This window comes from Amblyraja radiata, chromosome 15 (genome assembly GCF_010909765.2).
Source record: "Amblyraja radiata isolate CabotCenter1 chromosome 15, sAmbRad1.1.pri, whole genome shotgun sequence".
Lineage (NCBI taxonomy): Eukaryota > Metazoa > Chordata > Chondrichthyes > Rajiformes > Rajidae > Amblyraja > Amblyraja radiata.
This window is the reverse complement of record NC_045970.1, coordinates 35,911,511-35,928,833: the sequence shown is the minus strand read 5'-3', so window position 1 is coordinate 35,928,833 and position 17,323 is coordinate 35,911,511. Positions and strand designations below refer to the sequence as shown.

At 42.8% G+C, this 17,323-nt stretch overlaps 1 protein-coding gene across 1 annotated transcript in view; it reads left to right on the top strand.

Moving 5' to 3' along the window:
* The window catches only part of slf2 (SMC5-SMC6 complex localization factor 2), an 81,144-nt gene that overhangs the window by 46,834 nt on the left and 16,987 nt on the right, over positions 1 to 17,323 (top strand). The window contains exons 5-11 of the mRNA XM_033034463.1: positions 2,257 to 3,191; positions 6,056 to 6,129; positions 6,822 to 6,959; positions 10,060 to 10,227; positions 15,525 to 15,627; positions 16,469 to 16,556; positions 16,906 to 17,047. Of these exons, the coding sequence (XP_032890354.1) occupies positions 2,257 to 3,191; positions 6,056 to 6,129; positions 6,822 to 6,959; positions 10,060 to 10,227; positions 15,525 to 15,627; positions 16,469 to 16,556; positions 16,906 to 17,047 (1,648 nt within the window). The remainder of the gene's footprint in view (positions 1 to 2,256; positions 3,192 to 6,055; positions 6,130 to 6,821; positions 6,960 to 10,059; positions 10,228 to 15,524; positions 15,628 to 16,468; positions 16,557 to 16,905; positions 17,048 to 17,323) is intronic.

Sequence of the window (17,323 nt, the reverse complement as noted above, 5' to 3'; positions counted from 1 at the left end):
TAACTGTATGCGGACGGGTTGTCGAAAGACGAGAAGCTGAAGCAAAGAAGTGGAATCCAAGATACCGAACGGAAATGACGCAGTGTAGCCAAATAACCGAACGGATGCGACGCCGAAAAGCCAATTAATCAAACGGACGCGACGACGAAAAGCCAAATAGCGGACATAACGTCTCTGGGAACGTGGTTTGTCCAGGACCTTGTCCGCAATTGGTCCAGACCCCCGCGTCCATCTCATCAGTGGCCGGGGGAGACGGGAGGGTGGGAGGGGATTAATTTTCCTTTGTTGCTTTTGGACTGCCAAAGATCATAGAGCGGATTATTGTTGTAAGCGTTGATCTACCACGGGGCTTGGGGTTAAGAGGCTGGGATCCCCCCTCCCCCTCCCCCCCCCTTCTCTCCCCCCCCTCTCTCTCCCCCCCCTTCTCTCTCTCCCCCTCTCTCTCTCTCTCCCCCTCACTCTCTCTCCCCCTCTCTCTCTCCCCCCCTTTCTCTCCCCCCCTTTCTCTCCCCCCTCTCTCTCTCCCCTCCCCCTCTCTCTCCCCCCCTCTCTCTCCCCCCTCTTCTCCCCCCTCTTCTCCCCCCCTCTCCCCTCCCCCCTCTCTCCCCTCCCCCTTCTCTCCTCTCTCCCCTCCCCCTTCTCTCCTCTCTCCCCTCCCCTCTCTCTCCCCCTCCCCTCTCTCTCCCCCTTCTCTCTCTCCCCCACCCCCCTCTCTCTCCCCCCCTCTGTCTCTCCCTTCCCCACTTCCCCCTAATTTCGGGAATGCCAAGAGAGAGAGAACAAAAGAGATAGATAAATAGATAGATAGATGAGAGAGAGGGAGGGAAAGGGAGCGAGAAAGAACGAGAGAGAGAGAGAGAGTGATTCCAATCTCTTAACCCCAAGCACCGTGGTAGATCAACGCTTACAAAAACAATCCGCTCTTTGGCAGTCCAAAAGCGGCGAAGGAAAATTAAAAATCCCCCTCACCCTCCCGTCTTCCCCGGGCAGTGATGTGATAGACACGGGGGTCTGGACCAATCGCTGTCAAGGTCTCAGACAAATCCCGACCCCGGAGACCTCATGTCCGTTATTTGGGTTTTTGAGTTGCGTCCATTCGGTTATTTGGCTTTTGGCGACGTGTCCGTTTGGTTATTTGGCTTTTCGGCGTTGTGTTTGTTGGGTTATTTGGCTTTTCAGCGTCGCGTCCGTTCGGTTATTTTGCTTTTCGGCGTAGTTTCCGTTCGGTATCTTGGCTTCCACTTTTCCGCTTCGGCTTCTCGTCCTTCGACGCCCCGTCCGGGTACCATTTATAACACAGTGGGAATAAAATGAAAGCATTTGGTGTCTGCTTTTAGTAATAAACTAATTTTGATAAATTGTGCTAATGTATTTGTAAATGCTCTAGGTGTCATTCTTGATTTTATTAAGCATTCAGCGAAGCTTTGTGATGGGTTTTCAGGCTTGTGTGGTGCTGGTTGCATCTACCAGAGCATCTTCCTTTCTTGGTTTAAACATTCACCCATTGCCTTGGTTCATCATCCTATGTAGTGCCTTGTTTTTAAAAGTCTTTCCCCTTGATTTGTAACCTCTCTGTAGTTCCTTCCGCCTTGCTTCTCCACACTCTTTGGCCCCAGACTCTTCCTTGATCTGTTTTTCCAGTTCTAACCGGCATATTTTTTCAGTATTCTACCATTGGCTACCGTGCCTACAATTGCCAGGGCCCGTAGCCTCAATTTCTGCACTAAATCCTTCTGGCTTCATGATACTACTTAAAACCTTTCCCTGAAGCATTGTCATCTGTCCAAAGTCTCTGACTGGCTTGGCATAAAATGTTGTTGATATTAATTTTATCAAGCGCTCTTTTTCTCAGAAGTCTTTCTTGGTACTCTCCTCAAAATGTTTTTCTTTAAATACCCTCTTGATTTACTTCCAAACCCAAAAAGATTTTCAGTCCTATTATAATTATTTTAATTCTTACAGTTCGTAATTTAATCTTGTATTATTTCTGTTGTACATCTTCTTCATTATTTCTCCTTTGCTTCGTGTTTTCGTATGTTACTTATAATGGAGGTGAAGTTTGCACATATCTGAAAGCTTGAAATATTGGCAGCATAGATATAATGAAACTTCATTGTGTTGTTTTTAATCCACAAGTTTTAATTTACTAAACAGTATCCCAAATTGTGTGCTTTAGATGTATTGTTCGCTCTGCTTTTCAACTTTATTTTGTCTTTTATGTCTGTTCAAACATGTTCTTCCCCTTTTATCTTCTAGAGAATAGCGGCATTTCTACACAGACTGAATCAGTTTTAAAACTCGTAACCAAAACGCTCCCTTCGGGTTCTCTGAAAATGTGCGGCAAAGTCCAGCGGCACCATTCCTTCCCTCCTTGTCCAGGTCGGAAAAACTCGATGAGTGCCATGAAAACCAGGTTAACAACAGGGTTGCACATCTCGTGTTCAAAGGAGAAAAGAAAACGTAATCTAATAGATGACGATGATCGGAGAAAGAAACGCGTTTCCCTGCCCCATCAGATAGATGCTCCGTTCCATAAGAAAAGACGTGAAAGCAGGATCACTGACAAATATGGCAGTGACGTGACTGAAAATATTTGCAACGGAGTGCTGAAAGATCACAATAATGGTGTATTGGAAAATGAGGACACAGCCCTTGAAGCTGATGAATTTCCAGAAACTGGTTGTTTGCCTTTGGATTCATTGTTGGATGAGAAACTATTGAGTCACATCCCTCCAAATGCATACACACGGACGCTGACAGAGGAGAAAGCCAAGACGGCCCTGGACAGTGCAATTTCTTCAAAAGAAAATAGATCTAGGCTCCTGGGGAGACATCCCTTGGCATCCTTAGACAGCAAAAGGACACAAAAACTTGAATCTAGCTCTTTAGCTGTTTTGCCTTCGGATGAGGACGGTAAGTCATCGGTACCATCTCAAGAGCTTGAACAGTACACCACTGTCCAGTCATCGGAGAGCACTGAAGACCCAGAGAAGAAAGAAAGGGACAGATACAGTGGCATGAACAGTGACGATGAACTCAGCTGCAATTTAGATAGTGATGACGATGATGAAACTTTGTTGGCTTTGGACGAACTCCTAACGCTTCAGAACAAACCAATACCTGCAACACCAGAGAAATCTGCCATTTCTTTTACGTCGTTGAGCCCAAACACACCAGTGGCTTCGATGACTGTAAGTTTGGAAAAAAAATTAATAGTTCTATATTTGTATTTCCCAATTTTACTTTGTATTAACGTTTACAACATAGTACTGACTGAGATTTTTTTAATAATGGTGGTTAAGGCTAACACTTGTAAAGACTTTGTTGTCACATGTTCCAAGGTAGAATGAAATGCTTTGTTTTGCGTACAACCCAGTTCACCGAACAGTTCTATCTTTCTGTCTGCTGCCGTACATGGCAGCAGGTGCACCACGCCCCCCCCCCCCCCCCCCTGGGTCCTCCTGGGTCCCCCTTCATTCTCAACAGTCATTCTCAACAGCCCCCCTACTGGGTCCCCTCATCTTTGCTTTGTTGCATTGTTAATCATAAAAAATGCTTTAGTTGGAAGTTGTACGAGGAAAAAATACAACCTAGAATTTGCTGGACTCTGTAATACCTGTTTAAATAATTGTTCCTTTTCAACATCAATGAAAACTTACTGTGTGCAGCTCTCCTGAACCCATTTAAAATCTCTGGAAGAGAGAACGTACGTTACGTCTACAGCTTTATTGATCTGTGGAAAAGGTTTGACTTCAAATAAACATAGCTGTGTTCTTCATCCATTTAAGAAGCAGTTGCCTCTACCAGTGAGCTTATCCAATTGAGAAACTTGCCTATATATACTAAAGTGGTTTGCACCTGGCTACCAATGCCACCCATTGTGGCAGTCTAGGTATTAAACCTAGGCTGGAAACCTGTATGGATGAGGCTACAATAATTTAGTTCATAGGGGAAGTACGAGCATAGATGCTGGGTGATTTTCCTTTGCAATGTTATGTATTAGAAGTCAACCTTTGTGCTTCCAAGCCAAGCCTCTGATTTCAGCAATGCATTTGACAAGGTTCCTGCAGGTAGGCTGCTCTGGAAGGTTAGATTGCAATGGGATCCAAGGAGAGATAGCTGACTGGGTAAAAAATTGGCTTCATGGAAGAAAGCAGAGGGTGAAGGTGGAAGGTTTCTCTTCGGACTGGAGGCCTGTGACTACTGTTGTGCCTCGGGGTTCGGTGCTGGGCCTACTGCTGTTTGTTATCTATATCAATGATTTGGATGAGAATGTACAAGGCATGATTAGCAAGTTAGCAGATGACACAAACGTAGGTGATATTGTGGATAGTGCGGATGGTTGTCAGAATTGGAGTAGGTTCTTGATCTACTGGGCAGGTGGGCTGAGGAATGATTGATGGAATTTAATACAGAGAAGTGTAAGGTGTTGCATCTTGGGCAGTCCAACAAGGGCAGAACCTACACAGTGAATGGCAGGGTTCTGGGGAGTGTTACAGAGCAGAGGGGTCGAGGAGTGCAAATACACAGTTCCTTGAATGTGGCATCATGGGTAGATAGGGTGGTCACGAAGGCTTTCAGCACATTGGCCATCTGTCAGTATTGAGTACAGAAGTGGGGAGGTCATGCCACAGTTGTTTAAGACATTGAGGCCACATTTAGAGTATTGTGTTCAGTTTTGGTCACCATGTTATTGGAAAAATGTTGTCAAGATGGAAAGGGTGCATAGAAGATTTACAACAATGTTGTCAGGGCCCGAGGGCCTGAACTACAAGGAGAGGTTGAGCAGGCTCAGACTTTATTCCTTAGAGTACAGGAAAATGAGGGATGATCTTAAAGAGGTGGACAAGATCATGAGAGGAGTGGTGGGTGTAGGGAATGAGCTTCCAGAGGAGCTAGTTAAAGCAGGTACTATCATTGCTTTTAAGAAACATTTGGACAGGTACATGGATATGATAGGTTTAGAGGATTATGGGTCAAGTGCAGATGGGACAATTTACAATTTTACAAAAACCAATTAACCTACAAACCTGTATGTCTGTGGAATATGGGAGGAAACCGGAGCACCTGTAGAAAATCCATGCGGTCACAGGGAGAACATACGAACTCCATACGGACAGCATCCATAGTCAAGACCGAACCCGGAACTCTGGCGCTGTAAAGCAACAACTCTACCGATGTGACACTCTGCCGCCCTCTAATTTCTCCATCTGAGGAACTGTCCCAACCCGAAAAGTCGCCTATCCATGTTCTCTGGAGATGCTGCCTGTCCCGTTGAGTTAGTCCTACACCTTGTCTTTTCTTTTAAACCAACATCCGTGGGTTCTTTGTTTTTACATGGAGAGTGCAGTGTATGAAATCATTTAAAATGTTTTTCGTGTATCCGAGATTAATTGATGGGTTTCTGCCTCCTATTCTAGCCTTTCAGGTAGACCCGAAGTCCATGTTTTGATTTATACTCATTGGCTGCCCTGCAATTGATTGAGCTCTGCCCAACACCAATAATCCACTATCTGATTCTTTGGAAATCCCTGGCATATAAACTGTCCACTGACGTTTATTACAAACCTACTGATTCCCACAGCTAACTAAGACTACATCTCTTTCCACCCTGTCCCTTGTAAGGCAGCAGCCCTACCACTGCGCCACTATGCTGACCACAAAAAATGATAATTTGAGCCTAGAGATGGATGGTAAAGGGCCTTTGTTCTATCTAAGACTGTATCTAAACAGGTCAGAATAGGGGGGGGGGGGGGATAATCACTTGATTCAGATAATCAGAAACTAAATTATTGAAATCATGTGGCTATTAATGTTTAAATGCACTTAAATATAGCAAGTAATTTTATGGCTGTGTCATTATTCTGAATCTCCATATTCCGTGATTAACCTCAAACACTCAAAGAAGAGTGTGCAATTAATTCACGTGATCAGGAAACAAATCTCTGCTCCTAGACGTGCAGCTTGGTCTATTTTAGTGTGAAAATAAACTTCAAATTAGTACTTAACCTTTTATCCTAAAAAGTCTTTTAATACCATTTCATTTGAATCCCAGTTCAAAGTTATCAAGCAGACAAGTTATTCAAATGGCTTGGAACGTCTTCTTAAAGAAAAGAAGCAGTCGGAGAGGTGAGTGCTCGTTATCCTTCTACCATGGCTGAAGTTTTATTCTTGGAGCTATTGTCATTGGCATTTTGTGACTAAAATCCAAAGCCTTTTTAAAAACCATAATTTTGATCTCACCTCCAATTACTATCCATTCTCTGTTGAAATTTGTATTCAATAATTTTACTTTAATACACCTTGAAATTAAGAATGGGTGGCAGGGCACTATTTTATCACGGCAATAATATCACTGATATTTCTACCAGCTCAGAAGTGATTTTTATGCTTCAGTATGTCCCGTGCAGTTAATATGTGGAGATACTGAGTGACGGAAGCTCCACAGAAATATAACAGTATTGGGGTTGATCGATGTGATCAATCTCAATCTCAATCTGCCCATTGAGCAGAGTAGACTCTATTCTGAGTAGCCTAATTCTGCCCCTATATCTATGTCTTGTAATTCTAAGGTAAGAATGAATGTATACAGGTATAATTTGAAGTTCTCTTACACTAGCACAAAGGAAAAGCTGTTCAGAATGAGTGCTTTTTGTGCAGATTATATCTGCAACATGTTTTCACAGAATATTTCCTACACTCTTTCTTGTTTCCCTGGGAATGCTTGAGGTTGCTGACACAGTTTAACGTAGTTTAATTAGGGCAGCTGTTGTGTATAACTGCGTTTCAATCGAATGCTGATCACTTTGCACCATCCTTAGAATGTGTGAAACACTAAAGGACCTTAAGAAAAACGGACAGTATCAACTCAATGTGACACATGACATTACTCGCCTGACTGATGAAGATGACGAACTCAGCATGGATGAAGGCATGGATCAGATTGCAGAGGAACACAGGTTAGTGACACCCAACAACTGAAGAATTATAAATAAATGGAATGAATGACATTTGAGAGTTTTGTGAAATAATTTAAACTTGTGTCACGTTGAGAGGCCGTTCATGTTCGTACTGGCCAAAATGTTCCTATTTTATTTATCTCAGTTCCTAACTTTCTTAGGATTGGACTCTTTACATCAGGGATCAGCAACCTGGTTCTGCACAGGGGCCAGGACGCATGTCAGAGCGGATGGCGGGTCACATCTATCACGTGTGCACATGGATCCCGCCCCGGATGGCAGGCATCAAATCACGTGTTCACATAGATCCTGCCCCTTCGATGACGCCACCCGGAGCACTGGCCCCTAGTTACGGGCACTCACGAACATGGCGCACCTGCGGAACATTGCCTTGGCTCTGTCCTGAAGGCGGTGGCTCAAATACTCACACTCACTTGTCCCCGGCCTATTAGATTAGATTAGATATAATTTATTGCCACACAACCAGGCTGGTGGAAATTTGGGTTGGCAACCCCGATCCCTACAGTGAAGCCCAGACACAGATGCGCAGCTGTGCCGGTGTCTTTACGCAGGATGCGGTACAGCTAGAGCTCGGCGCTCGGCCGTCGTTGGCGCTCGTTCACGGCGACGCTCATCGGCGCTTGGCCTCTTAGGTGCTCTGCGCTGCCCGGCGACTCCGCCATTGCGGCCGCCAGCGCAGGCCTCCTTACGTCCTTGCGTCACTGCGCCTGTGCACCGCGGCCTCGTGCCCGGGAGGTACCGGAGATGACGGAAGTCTGCGGGCTGGATAATTACAAGAAAAGAAATACGCCTGCGGGCCGGATGATTTCGGGTTAGGGGCCGCATTCGGCCCGGGTGCCGTAGGTTGCCGACCCCTGCTTTACATGCATAGTGCAATAGTATTTCTTCCCCCACTCTCAGAAAATGCATTAGACTCCTCATTGAATGGATTTAAGTTAATTGATGGGTTTGACGTGGATTGTCCTCTGCTCCACGTCAAACCTATTATTGAACTTAAATCCATTTTGTATATTGTGATTAAATCTTCCTTTCCCTGTGATGTGGTGATCGGAACTCTACGCTGTATTGTCATCTCAAGTTACTAAGTTCTTCGCACTAAGATTCCAAGAACTTCCAACTATCGTCACGATTTCTAATGGGATTACGAACGTGGGCACCGTCTGTACCTTTGTTTTGCATCTTTGCTTGAGATCTGCATGCAAGACCATTGAACAGAGAACATGCAGAGTCTGCATTTGCAGAGGTTATCGAGTTGATCTTTGTTAGCCAGCCATTAGCTTTCCACAAAAAAGATCAATGAAGAATGTTGTAAATAGGCTAATGTTGAGAACTCTGACTCCACCGCCACTAACTGATGTTATTCACACAACACAAAATGAAATGACCTAAGATGACTGTAATCCGTATAAACATCATATTACTGGTAAATGTAAAGCATTTTTGTGTCAAATTATTAAATTAAGTTCTAAAGAATACTAGTAAGTACCATTCATTTAAGACTTTAGAGATACAGCATGGAAACAGGCCCTTCGCCGCACTGAGTCACAAGCACTATCCGTCACATTGGGGACGATTTACAATTTTTACCGGTCAATTAACCTACAAACCTGTACTTCTATTGGAGTGTGAGAGGAAACCGGAGCCCCCGGAGAAAACCCACGCGGTCACAGGGAGAACGTGCAAAATCCATACAGACAGCGCCAGTGGTCAGGATCGAACCCGAATCTCTGGTGCTGTAAAGCAGCAACTCTACTACTGTGCCACCCTCTAATTTTTCCATCTGAAGAAATATCCCAACCCCAAACGTCGCTTATCCATGTTCTCTGGAGATGCTGCCTGTCCCGTTGAGTTAGTCTAGCACCTTGCCTTTTGTTGTAAACCAACATATGCTGTTCTTTGTTTCTACATGGAGAGCGCAGTGTATGAAATAATTTAAAACGTTTTTCTTGTATCCGAGATTAATTGATTGGTTTCTGCCTATTATTCTAGCCTTTCAGGGAGACCCGAAGTCCATGTTTTGATTTATACTATCTGATTGTTTGGAAATCCCTGGCATATAAACTGTCCACTGACGTTTATTACAAACCTACTGATTCCTACAGCTAACTAGACTACATCTCTTTCCACCCTGTCCCTTGTAAGAATGCCATCCTTTTACACTAGTTTTTCCATCTCCTCCGCATCTGTTCTTATGGCGAGGTCTTCACTCCAGTTCATCTGAAATATCCACTGCCCCTGTCATTCCCATTCCACCTGGTTACCTCTGCCTCTCTTTTTTACTCTTTCTTCCTTGTCTATTTCCATCTATCACCCAGCTGCATCACCAAAGTCCTGAACATGCTGGATTAAATGAATTTTGCTATTCAGTGTATCTGCCATTCAAACAGTTCTCATCTTGCTCATCTCCCTGATCATGTCCTTCAGGATTTTGTAAAGTAAAACAAATAATGTATGGAAGCAAGTGAGTATGTGTGTACCAGGCAATAAGAGTTGCCAACTCCATGAAACAAACGTTTTCAATGGAAGTACAGAATCAATATGGTCATAGAGGCTTAAAGTGTGGAAATAGGCTCTTCGGTCCAACTTGCCCACACAAGGCAACATGTCCCATCTACACTAGTCCCATCTGTCTGCATTTGGCCCATATCCCCCTAAACCTGTCCTTTTCATGCACCTGCCTAAATGTTTCCTAAACACTGCTCAACTATCTCGTCCGGCAGCTCGTTCCATACACCCACTACTCTTTGTGTGAAAAGTTCAGATTTCCTATTAAATCTTTCCTCCTCACTTTAAACCTATGTCCTCTAGTTTTACTGTATCTGCCATTCAAACTTCTCATTTTACTCATCTTCCTGATGATCTCCTTAAGGATTTTGTAAAGTAATTTTGTAAATGGTGGTGAGCACACTCTTGGCTCCTGAAATAGAATTTGCTCCCTCCAACGCAGGAGAGAGATTTTTATTTTAAAGTAATATTTCTTGATGATTTAGACAATTAAATGTAATGTTTTAAAACATCTTTTAAAAAATGTTTTTCAATCTGTGATGTTAAACTATTTTCTCTTTCACTTTTTGTGCAGGGCATTCTTACTCAAATTCTCTGTAAAATCAGACGGCATACCAGACTTGCATCCTGGAGAAAATATTTTCAATGTTTTGGAGGCTGGAAAACATTTTAATCAGCATAACCTCATGTTGACTCAGAGTGAATTAACACCTCAAAACTTCGTGGAAAAGACTCTCATCAAGTAAGGAAACTAGAGTGTTCCAAACTCCATAATGTTTGGGACAAAGTCCGATCATTTATTTATTTGCCTCTGTACTCCACAATTTGAGATTTGTAATAGAAAAAAAATCACATGTGGTTATAAAGTGCACATTGTCAGATTTTATTAAAGGCCAGTTTTGTACATTTTGGTTTCACCATGTAGAAATGACAGCTGTGTTTATACATAGTCCCCCCATTTCAGGGCACCATAATGTTCGGGGCACATGGCTTCACAGGCGTTTGTAATTTCTCAGGTGTGTTTAATTGTCTCCATTATGCAGGTTATAAGAGGGCCATTATTTGGAAAGTGAACCAAATGTTACACACGTTACCAAATGGCATCCAATAAAGTAATACATTAAACATTTCTTTTAAGAGATTAAACTTATTCATTGCTATTTTCCTACCTACAGAACTATAATGCATGTCTGCTAAAGATATAAACATTCTAGCTTTTTAAAATTCACAAGAGTTTGTAAGGAAAAATCGAGTTATCAAAAAAAAGCTTCTGTATGAGGTCACACACGTGACCAGTCAGATTTGTCCTCTGACCCTAAACAAACATTGTCAGCATAACATAAATATTTCACTTGATAATCTTCGAAAACAAATGAATCATATATACAAATGAATCATATATACAGTACAAAACAATATACCTGTAATGCTTTCAGAATTAGAAGAGATGCATTCCAGAAATTTTCATATTGGTTTGTCACACACGTGACTAAGACTGGGCCACGAGGGCTCTCAGCACCTAGACTTTCCTCCAGTCTTTCCATCACCTTTGGAAACTTTTATTGCTGTTTATCAACATGAGGTCCAAAGTTGTGCCAATGAAAGTCAAAGAAGCCATTATGAGACTGAGAAACAAGAATAAAAGAGTTAATGATGTTCCAAAATCTACTGTTTGGAACATCATTAAGAAGAAAGAGAGCACTGGTGAGCTTACTAATCGCAAAAGGACTGGCAAGCCAAGGCAGACCTCCACACCTGATGACAGAAGAATTCTCACTATAATGAAAGAAAACCCCCCAAACACCTGTCCGCCAGATCAGAAACACTCTTCAGGAGTCAGGTGTGGATTTGTCAATGCCCACTGTCCGCAGAAGACTTCATGAACAGAAATACAGAGGCTACACTGCAAGATGCAAACCACTGGTTAGCTGCAAAAATAGGATGGCCAGGTTACAGTTTGCCAAGAAGTATTTAAAAGAGCAACCACAGTTCTGGAAAAAGGTCTTGAGGACAGATGAGACGAAGATTAACTTATGTTAGAGTGATGGCAAGAGCAAAGTATGGAGGAGAGAAGGAACTGCCCAAGATCCACAGCAAACCACCTCATCTGTGAAACGTGGTGGGGGTATTATGGCCTGGGCATGGATGGCTGCGGAAGGTTCTGACTCACTTATCTTCATTGATGATACAACTGCTGATGGTAGTAGCATAATGAATTCTGAAGTGTATAGACACATCCTATCTGCTCAAGTTCAAACAACTGCCTCAAAACTCATTGGCCGGCGGTTCATTCTACAGCAAGACAACAATCCCAAACATACTGCTAAAGCAACAAATGAGTTTTTCAAAGCTAAAATAAGGTAAATTCTTGAGTGGCCAAGTCAATCACCCGATCTGAACCCAATTGAGCATGCCCTATAAATGCTGAAGAGAAAACTGAAGGGGACTAGCCCCTAAAACAAGCATAAGCTTATGGGCCTGTCCCACTTAGGGAACTTTTTAGGCGACTGCAGGAGACCATGCGGTCGCCACATGTTCGCGGGTAGTTGCAGGGGAGTCGCCTTCATGGTCGTGAGGAGATCCCGTTGAAAAATTAGTGGCGACCTGAATGAAGCCGCTATGGAGAGTAGCGAGAACTCTTGTGCCGTGGGTGGGTTGCCAGGAGGTCGAAGGTTGTCGTAGGTTCTCGTAGGTTGTAGCCGGTGCTGACCGGTGAATTTCATTGGCTCATTGGGAGAAAAAAAAACGTAAGCAGTGGTTTTCAGAACCAAGGATAACCGACCGGTAATGTTAATGTCCGCCAAGCTACACAGATGTGTATCCCTGGCTTCTTAAAACTTGTCTCCATATTCCTTCTCCCCCAGCCTTCTTCCCCCTTCTCCCCCCCCCCCCTCATTTAAAGGACTTACGTGACCCTTCCCGTACACTGCTTTCCCTGTCTTAATTACAGCGCCAACCTTCCTGTTCATCGCGGTGTGTGTCTGGCTCACATTGGCTTTGCACCGTGTGAATTTCACTCAGACAGCGCTCCCCCCGCTCGCCCTGTCCCCCGCCTGCATAACGGGCTGGTGAAGGAAGCGATGTGTGTGTGTGTGTTCCACTATGACAGTCGCCGTTCCAGTCGCCGGTTTTTCGGGCGACTGCCGGCGAGTTGACATTCACCTGATAAATCGCCTAAGCTGGACAGGCCATAATGATGGTTGTAATACAGGCCTGGCAGAGCGTCACCAGAGAAGACACCCAGCAACTGGTGATGTCCTTGAATCGCAGACTTCAAGCAGTCATTGCATGCAAAATACTAAACATGACTACTTTCATTTACATGACCCAAGCTGTGTCCCATACATTATGGTGCTCTGAAATTGGGGGGACTATGTATAAACACTGGTGTAATTTCTACATGGTGAAACCGAAATGTAGGAAAATGGCCTTTATTAAAATCTGACAATGTGCACTTTAACCACACGTGATTTTTTTTCTGTTACAAATACAAATCTCAAATTGTGGAGCACAGAGGCAAATAAATAAATGATGGGCCTTTGTCCCAAACATTATGGAGGACACTGTATATAATTCACTTTCTCAACCATCTTGAACACATGGTTTTGTCCTTTGTCCTTTGAAAGGAATGTCTAATGCATAGAGTATCAGTTCTGGATTAACACATCAAAGTATGTGGTATTCATGTAAAAAGAAAACCATGAGTATGAACATTGAATTCTCTAACTTTAAGTAACTCACACACCCCTCTCCCCTTCCTGCCTTTTCCCATTCCCTCGCCCTAGTCGTCGTTTTACCAGTTTCACAGTTCTCCACAATGTTTACCTTGAGATCACACCTTCCCAAACCACCAATGGACCTACCAGGCACCTTAGGTCATTTGTGGCCCAAAGCGTCAACCTATCCTTTTTCTACAGAGGTCCTGCCTGACCCGCTGAGTTGCTCCAGCACCACGTGTCTACATGTTATTCGCGATTGGTGGTAACCATAAATATATTTCGGTCAACTATTTTACACAGCTGAAATATTTAATTACTCGTAGAGCATTTTATTTAGTCAAGGGCTTTTCTTTAGAATTATTTGGTATTTATGGTGTTTGTGATGTTCTTTTAATTGGATTTTGACCAAACTTTTCATTTTGCAAAATTGAATGTTTTATTATGGTGTGTAGCCCACCACAGTTGGTGCACTGCTGCCCTAGAGTCAGAATGTCCTGGTCCTGAGAATTGAATGAATAATTAGAAATAATTAGCTGATGCATCACATCTGTACAAAGGGATTGTTGTATTGTCACAGATCCTGTCGTTTAACTGAGTCATGAAACTGAAGATAGGCACAAAATGCTGGAGCGGGTCAGGCAGTGTCTGAAGAAGGGTCTCGACACAAAAAGTAATCTATTCCTTCTCTCCAGAGATGCTGCCTGACCTGCTAAGTTACTCCAGCATTTTGTGCCTATCTTTGGTGTAAACCAGCAAATGCAGTTTCTTCCTATTCATGAAAATGAAGTCAAAAGCCCGTCCCACTTAGGAAACCTCTGGAGACTTTGCGCCCCACCCAAGGTTTCCGTGCGGTTCCCGGAGGTTGCATGTGGTTGCCGGAGGTTGCAGGTAGTGGAAGCAGGTAGGGAGACTGACAAAAACCTCCGGGAACCGCACGGAAACCTTGGGTGGGGCGCAAAGTCTCCAGAGGTTTCCGTTCAGGTTTCCTAAGTGGGACAGGGGCATAACTTCACTCTCAAGGTGGAAGTAAAGGATCGTGTTATATGGCCAGCATTTTTATCTTATTCATATAAATTACAATTGTCTGGCCATTATCCCATTGGTTGTAAGATCTTTATGAATACAAATTCATCATCATTGTCGGTGATCACTTGAAGTCGAGCATGATTGTCCTCCAGGTGGACGCCTGTGCAGAACATCATTTAATGTGGGGATATTGGTGCACAGATAGCCACAGCTGTCCTTGGTGGAGTCAGTCCCGGGTCCAATGCATGGACTCCACCACGGTTAAGATTTTGTCCCTGCTGCATTCTTCTTCCGCCTTCTCAGCTGTTGTGGTGCTCTGCTTGTTGGCCAACCGCCATCCCCTGCCTGTTCCACCATTGCGGTGCACCTCTTGGGCTGCACTTTGTCAGGAACCTCTCCATCGACATGCCCGTCCAAGTGACCCTGCCAGGCTGCATAGATCCAGGTGCTTCAGCTCACAGGATCTTGGGCACGTGCAAGCTTCTCCATCGACGACAAGGTGTCAACCCTCGGAGAAGAATGCCTGTTCTATTTTGTCAGCAGGGACTATGATTTACAATGGTTAATTGGCTGTAAAGATTTTTGAGGTCCTTGAGATTTGTTTAGGGTGCTCATTAATAATTTTCCTCCCATCCTTTCCAGACTTCCTCTTGTCCCCTTTTATCCCAGTTACATCCATTGTTCTATTGAACATTGGAGCAAGTGGGGTTCTACATTGGCTAATTGTACAAGAGGACAATACAAAAATGAAAAATGTTATGCATTCTAGATGTTGTACACATATCTGACTTGCAATTTTTACTGATTCCTAAAGCTGAGCACCTTTATATAGGTTGATAACAACTTTATATAATAATGATTTGTCTAAAGTGTTGTTAAATAGTTCAGAGTTCTCAGTCTAGAACATAGAACAATACAACATAGAACATAGAACAATATCAACACAGGAATGGTTCCTTTGGCCTATGATGTTTGTGTCGAACATGATGCCAAATTAAACTGATCTGTCTGTACATCCATATCCCTCTATTCACTGCACCTCTATGTTTTTATTTAAAAACCACTATCTCATCTGCCTCCACCACCACCACCACGGCCCTGCACTCCAGGCCCCCCACTACTCTGTGTCTACGTTGTTATGTTTTTATTGTGTTGGCTTTTACATCAGTAACAATCTTTTAACTTGGATAATCATTGTGTCATGAGGAAACCATTGCATTATCTGCGATGGCTATTATCCAATGCTAGATTATTTAACATCAAGTTCGGTAATGGTATTGTTTTTGCTTTTCAGTTCTGGAACCAGTTACCAGACATTTTTATTCACTAATGGGATTGTAAGCCAAACCTATTACACATTGCCATGTCCACAGCCAGTTTACAGACTCTTATTTAAGGTAAGGAACACTTGGTCATATGGAAATAACACTGATGTTAGCATTGGTGGAAATCAACGATTTTGTTTCGTTTTACTTCAAATATGTTACAGCAACACCACTCCTTTCCTGTGTGGAAATGTTGTGCAGTTTTTCTGTGTTTTTAAGATGTCTCTTTGCTGGGCAGGGAAACTGAAAACCTTCATCTTGTAGCAACTTGCGATTTACTGGCACCAGTGTTATGTTATCAAGTTTCTTAAGTCTCATCAGACAAGCAGTTAATATTTTTTTAATTCTCAATGTATAACGTATTGCATCATTGCCAAATTGTCATTTACACACATGACAGCCGAACGTTTGTTGAGAGGGTGGTGTAGGTGAGTGGAGGAGCGTGTAAGAAAAATGGACATTTAATGCTGTTCAAACTTACTGCCATGGTTGTACAGAATTTTAAAACTGTGTAAATTAATGTGGGCCAGCAGAAATGGTGAATTGTACACACACAAAATGCTGGAGTAACCCAGCGGGTCAAGCAGCATCTCTGGGGAAAAGGAAAAGGTGACGTTTCGGGTCTGAACCCTTCTTCAGAAATGTGATGCCCTATTTTTGTATCAGTTTCTTTGACGACATCATTTTTTGTCAGACTGTGCCTTTTGAAACCCCAACTACTTATTAATACATTTAAATGTGCTATATGTTAACCAAAGTTGCTGTTGGATACTTGATTTTTTTCTCTAAAGAGCTTCAAACCAAATGAAAATATGAGGGGTTAAAGTCAGTTACCACACAAATTACCTGGGATTGATGTGAAAGTTGGTAATATATGTTTTCATGAATTACAGGTTTAAATTTTGCCTTGCAGATGATGACCATTCATTCCGATTACATTGTTTCGGTGCACATTTTCAAAGCACTTTGGGACATCTGGACTAATGCTGCCAATAGAATAGGTTGGTGTGCAATTACTGATTGAAAGTTCATCTAAAAAGTTGTGTTTTTGTTCATGTTTGTGGGGGAGGAGAAATAGTAATACAGGTTGGAGTGGGAGAGAGAGTAGTAGATCTGTGAGTGGATGTGAGTGAATTTTTGAACAGTGCATCGTCCAAAATAGCTTTGAATATGGTATAAATTGTGTACGCTAGGATGTTTTTTACATTGGTTTAAAATTTTTAGTCTATTCCTCTCATGATTTTATATTCCTCTATACGATCACTGGTTATATAATGCTGGTTAAACATCTGCTTAAAAAAATGGCAAGACAAAAATATATTACAACTGTGTTTTCCTAATTTCTGCTAGTTAAAGGTGGTGACCGTGAGTTCAAGGTTTGGACTCCGAGCCTCAAGGATATGGTTGCTGTCTTTCTGAACCTAGGAGTAGAATTCAACACTTTGTTTCCCTTGAAGCACCTTCAGCCAGACTTCACTGAAGCAGACGTATTGTAAGTGATTAATCAAATATTTGTTAAAGCTGTTTTTATTTAAAATCAAAAGATTCATCATCTCAGAGCAAACTTTGGTTGCTGTGCATCATACAGGCGCATTGAAACTCTTCCAATGCATTTGGTAGATAAAGGTGTGTGGTCAGTCATCTTTTTAAAAACATACTTTAGTTTATTGTCATGTATACCTCCAATTGCGTTGAATCTAGACCTATTAAAATTTACACTTTTCCCCGAAGATTGTACCTTTTGGCCATTCACTTCGCCCTTTGCAGG